Consider the following 5,572-nt stretch of genomic DNA (forward strand, 5'->3'; position numbering starts at 1 on the left):
TTGTATATTTTGACGGCGGAAATTGTCGGTATGATCGACTTCAAATGCGACTTCAAAATTGTTTCTATGTTCGGTTTTAAACGTATGAAATCGTGGATATGATCGGTTTGAAACGTAGGAAGTCATCGGTATGTTAGGTTTGAAACAAAGTTAATTGTTGGTATGTTCGGAATTTAACGTAGGAAACGTATGTTTGGTTTCAAAGAACATTGATCGAGAGAAAACGAGTTTTGTTCTTGTTTTCTTATGATCATATAAAAACTCCACTTATGTATAATAACAGTGTGAAATGTAAATACCAGTGGTCCCTAAAGCAAATTAAACTAATTGTTTAAGCTTTCGAATTGAATTCATAATCAAACCGACAGCAATAGAGCCAACCTTCAGAGCACCCCTCAAGTAACCGAAATTGCCCTATTCGAATATCGAATCTGCTTTTAAATCTTAATCGCAATTTTCAATAGAAAGAAAGAATTTCTTAACCAGTGAAACGATACTTGACCAGTGACTCCTTATCGACCTGCATGATCTTGATAATGTTGCAATATATTGAAGCAATTTATTTCGAAGCAGATAAGCCAAAAAATACTTTTTACAAAATTTCGAATTTCTGGTACGATCACCGCGCCAAATTTTCTTTTCCTTTAAAATCTATGAAAGAAATATTTTGCAAATTTGCAATTCTCTGAAATTCTCCAAGAAATTGTTTTTAAGATCACAAGCTCTTTCGTACCTTTTGTTTTTCTTCTCAGGAACAGCCCATCAAAATTGTATAAAGAGTCTCAAGTTTCGTTTCAAAATGGAAAAGGTTCTCAGCACTACACAATAATTTTACGACAATGAAGCAAGCTACTTTGGGTAATGGGGTCACGTGCTCACAGCTGGGCTACGGTTGCATGTCTCTGTCACCCGTCATCTACAAACTGGACGATGTCAACTATTCAGACGAGGACGCTTTGAAAGTCCTCCGACGAGCGAAAGAACTGGGCGTGACCCATTACGACTCGGCTTTTGCGTACGGCCTAGGGCATAACGAAACTCTTCTCGGAAAATGGATCAAAGAAATTGGGCCGCTTGAACGTGAAAAACTTTGTATTGCTACCAAAACTGGAATCAAATTGAGTTCGGCTGAACCTAAAGTTTGTGGTGATAAGGATTTCATTATTTCCGAGGGTAAAAAGTCGGCTGAGCGTTTTGGATCATACATTGATATTCTCTACCTTCACAGGGAAGGAACTGTTTCTTTCATTCCTCCGTAGATAATTAATAACCATAATTGGATGGATAGATCGAACTTGGCCACCCTAGTTGAGAAGACCAAACAAAAACGACAAGAAATTTGTTTAAAATCTTCCGTATCTTTGGTTTCAAACGCAAGAAAGATTCGGTCTGGTCGTTTTTGGACGCAAGAGGGATTCGGTAGGTTCGGTTTTAGAATATTCGGTACGTTCGTTACTTAAACGTAAGAAATTGTTGGTTTTTTCCATAGGAAAATTTGGTATTTCTGCATATAATGTTGCCAAACGTTATGATACATTTCTTGCAGCAATTTCAAACGTTCAAACGTTCTCCTTTGAAAAACATTCTCAAAAAAGAATGTGCAAATTCATTGAAAACTCTCTTTTGGCTCATTCACAAAAATTTAAAAAACGAGTACATACTTCTTGATTAAATTTGAATTGAAAAATGTAGCGTAATTGTTGAACATTGATGAGAACTCTGTTGAATATTTCGAACTCACCGAGTTTTTACATACTTTCATGTAGTTTGCAAGCAAATTTTGGCTGTTTGTTGCGTTTCAAAACGTCCAATGCCGATCGTTTTTTTGTTCAGCCTGCTAGACCAATCTGTTTTTCAGAACCGATTTAAAATCTCCTGGTGTTTATCTAAACAATACCGAATCTCGCATCTCTCTTATGTTTAAAAACGACGATACCGAACCTTTCTTACGTTAAAAAAGATGCAAAATCCTTCTTATCTTAATTACCCAACAAAAACGACGCACCGACGAAAAAATCAAAAAAAAAAATTCGTCGTTTTTTTCTGGATAAAAACGACGATGCTGACAATTTCTTTTGTTTGAATACCGAAAATTTCTCGTCTAGGGCATTTTATAACGAATCAAAATGGCCCCTTACAGTCGAAAAAAATTACAACGTGCTATTTCAAAATAAGTTTTATAACAAACAGCGGTTTATAATAATATCAAGGAACGGAACTTGTGGCCGTTATACAATTATTGTTAATTGCTCGCAAACAAAGTTTGTTACTATCATATTAGTCCTGTTATTCTTTCTTCTCGTGCAATTGTTTGACTACTGACTTTTCGTCTGATTGTTTTCTTCGTATGATTTGGCTCATTTGACCTTTCGTCAATTAAAGGCTCTGAGCAGTCGCTAAGGGCATTAAATTGATGGGGAGTTCTCTCAATGCTTTTCTAGTTTTAGAGTTCTTATAGCAATTTCAACTGTTTCCTCCTATCTCAGTTAAACTTTTGCCTTTAGCATTAGCCGCCCGACGCAACGGCTCTTCGGTCGTTTGAGAGCAACTCGTCCGACTTTAGTTGGGTATGTTAAACATTTTAAATGTGTGTAAATACCATAGCACGTCTATAACACATGTTTTGTTTGGTTGCACAGATCAGTACCAATGCAAAATCAGTTGTTAATACTGTTCACATAAGTCCCCTGAGTTTTAAATGTTGCCAAGGCAAAAGAAACAGTTCCTTTTACAGAATTGACCCCTCGGTTCCTATTGAACAAAGTATGGAAGCTATGAAAGAATTGATTAGTCAAAGTGTGATCAAAGGAGTCGGGCTTAGCGAGGCATCGGCAGCTACTATAAGACGAGCCCACGCAGTTCAACCAATCACAGCTGTTCAGATTGAATACTCACTTTGGTCGCGAGATGTCGAAGAAAAAATCATTCCAACGTGTCGAGAATTAGGAATCGGGATCGTAGCATATTCTCCTCTCGGGTGCGGGTTCCTAACCGGGAAGTTCAAAAGCAGGGATGACTTTAAAGAGGGTGATTGGCGACTGAACAACCCGAGATTTCAGCAACACGCCATGGAGCAGAATGCTAAATTAGTCGAAAAGATAGAAATGATGGCGACTGATAAAGGAAACGGCTGTACAACTTCCAAGTTAGCCCTTGCATGGGTTATGGCTCAGGGTTCAGATATAGTTCCAATTCCTGGCACTTCTAAAGTTGCCAATTTGGAGAAAAATGTGGATGCGACAAATTTTCCTCTGAGTAAAGATGAGGTGGACGAGTTGAGCAAAATAATGCAGCCTGATTATGTAGTTGGAGCAAGATATGCTGCTGGTAACTTAACTTTTGAGGATAACTAAAAAATAAAGTCTGGAATAACGTTTTAGCGTTATCGTGAAATATAAAAATCGTTTCTGTAAACAAGATAAAAATTAAACTTACAATTTAGGTTGTTTTTTGCTTCTATGAGTTTGGGTTGTTTTGCAGAAATATTTTGCAAAAGTTTCAGTTTTGTCCAGGTTTTATTGTTGTTGGAAAAAGTTGTTGGAAAAAACCGTTACTGGGCAGTTTTAACGTGCAAAGACAATTATAATTAACAAAACGGCTCCCATGAATCTGTGCAAAGCTCCATAATCCAACTCTCGCTTTTGAAAGCTTTACAATGTATTTTACCAGCATATTTAAAAGGATAATGCAGGAATTGTTAAAAAGCACAAAAACTTGAGCTATAGGCCGAGGCTACCAAAACAGCAACCGTTATCCTACAAAAATATAAAAAGAAGAAGGAATGAAATACTCATTACACCGCAGAGCTTTCCGCCTTAGTGAAATTCGCTCGAAAATTAGATACATAAAATGAGCGAAATTAGGAGACATCCTTTGTATCTTACTTTTCGGAAAAGGAGTTCCGCCAATGAAAATGAGTTCCGTTGCAAAAAGTAGGTTACAAGTCTTGTAGCACGTTTCCGCTCAATTTAAGTATCTGTTATTCGCATTAAAAGTGCCTCTAGTCCGCAATTGAGCCTAATTAAAGGAGCGCGTTTTGAACATGAAAAATTGATTCAGTACTCTGTAACATGCCCTTTACTAAAGATTTAATTGAAGCTTTTAAGGCTTTAAAGCGATTTAAACACAAACAACTTAAAAAGCCGACAAATATCATCAAAAAATATTGAGAAATTTTTTTTGAAAAAAGTCAAATTCATTTTTTTTCTGTTTTTATTTCACTGACAAAAAATTTAGTTTGCAATCTTATCAAAAAGTTTATTTGGTTGTAATTCGTTGAGCGAATTACATGTTTTTTAGATGCTTCTCAAAATTCCTCTCTTATTTAAAAAATATGATGTGACCCTATGGGTTAAAAATTTGTAGAATATTGCTCATACTATTTTCTTAGTATCTCCTGTTTTCATGGATGGTATTACACCAAAAAATTTTGTCTTGGTGTCAATAATTGAAAAATTGGTACATTTGAAAAGTAAAGTTCGGAAACGCAAAAAATTCGTCTGTTTTTTATGTAAAAAGCCTTCATATTTCTCGGTTATTGGTTCTAGGTGGTTCAAAGTTATATGAGAAACGTGTGTCAGGCTAATTTTGGATATGATGCAAAGAAATTTAAAATTAGTATTATATAAAGTCCAGTTTTTCAATTTCGTCCAATGTTTTTCGTAATTCTTCTCTTATTTAAAAAATATGATATGACCCTATGGGTCAAGGTGTTGTAGAATATTGCTCATAAAATTTTCGTAGTATCTCCGATTCAAAACGGTTGTAATAAATTAAAAAATGTTTGCTTTGGGGTCAATACTTGAATAATTGGTACATTAGAAATGTTAAGTTCGGAAACGCAAAAAATTCATCTGTTTTTTACGTAAAATGTCTTCTTATTTCTCGACTATTGGGTCTAGGTGGTCCAAAGTAATAAGAAAAAACGTGTGTCAGGTACGCTCTTGCAGGTGATGTAAAGAAATTTAAGATTACTGTTATATAAACTCAAGTTTTGCGAATTTGTCCAAGGTATCTCAGAATTCACGTCTCTTATTTAAAAATTTTGATGTGACCCTAAGGGTTAAGGAGTTGTAGAATGTTTTTTCATACAATTTTTGTAGTATCTCCTATGCATAAGGATTGTTTTAAACTAAAATTTTTTGCTTTGGGGTCAATACACAAAAAAATTGTGCATCCCAATGCCAGAAAATCTTTTTTTTTCCGGAAAAATCCCTCGCTGATAAAAGGCTTTGATTGTTAATGTCGGATTGGCGCAATCGATTTTCACTGACAAAGTCTTTTTTCATTGGCCAAAGCCATTTTCACTGGTTGAATCTATTTTGTGAAATATATGATGTACGTTCCAGTGCCACAAAAAAACTGATTTTTTCCGCAAAAAAAAATCTCGCTCAAAAAGGCTTTGTGTGTCAATGTGGGGCGGCTGTAGATTCAATCAAGCGGTTAGGAACTCTTTGATAAGTAGTAAAAAAAGTGTTAATAAGTACTGACAGTAGTAATAAGGCTTTAATAAATACTTTTATGTTCAAAAACACGCATTAAGTTAGGCTTAATTGCGAATTATAGTGCGAAA

The 5,572-nt window shown here is 35.4% G+C and overlaps 1 protein-coding gene across 1 annotated transcript; it reads left to right on the plus strand.

Annotated features, from left to right (window-relative positions):
• The first annotated feature begins 344 nt into the window (after nucleotides 1–344).
• Nucleotides 345–3,435, plus strand: LOC142338562 (uncharacterized). Its single transcript, XM_075388358.1, has 3 exons — nucleotides 345–485; nucleotides 809–1,255; nucleotides 2,735–3,435. Exons 2-3 carry the CDS (start codon nucleotides 840–842, stop codon nucleotides 3,351–3,353), a joined length of 1,035 nt encoding a protein of 344 aa, XP_075244473.1. The 5' UTR covers nucleotides 345–485; nucleotides 809–839; the 3' UTR covers nucleotides 3,354–3,435.
• The last annotated feature ends 2,137 nt before the right edge of the window (nucleotides 3,436–5,572 follow it).

This window comes from Convolutriloba macropyga, chromosome 4, assembly GCF_964194025.1.
Source record: "Convolutriloba macropyga chromosome 4, txConMacr16.3, whole genome shotgun sequence".
Taxonomy (NCBI): domain Eukaryota; kingdom Metazoa; phylum Xenacoelomorpha; order Acoela; family Convolutidae; genus Convolutriloba; species Convolutriloba macropyga.

Coding starts and splice junctions, on each gene's coding strand:
- LOC142338562 (XM_075388358.1), top strand. CDS start 840: ATGAAGCAAGCTACTTTGGGTAATGGGGTCACGTGCTCACAGCTGGGC. Junction 1,256..2,734: donor ACTGTTTCTTTCATTCCTCC/GTAGATAATTAA, acceptor TTCCTTTTACAG/AATTGACCCCTCGGTTCCTA.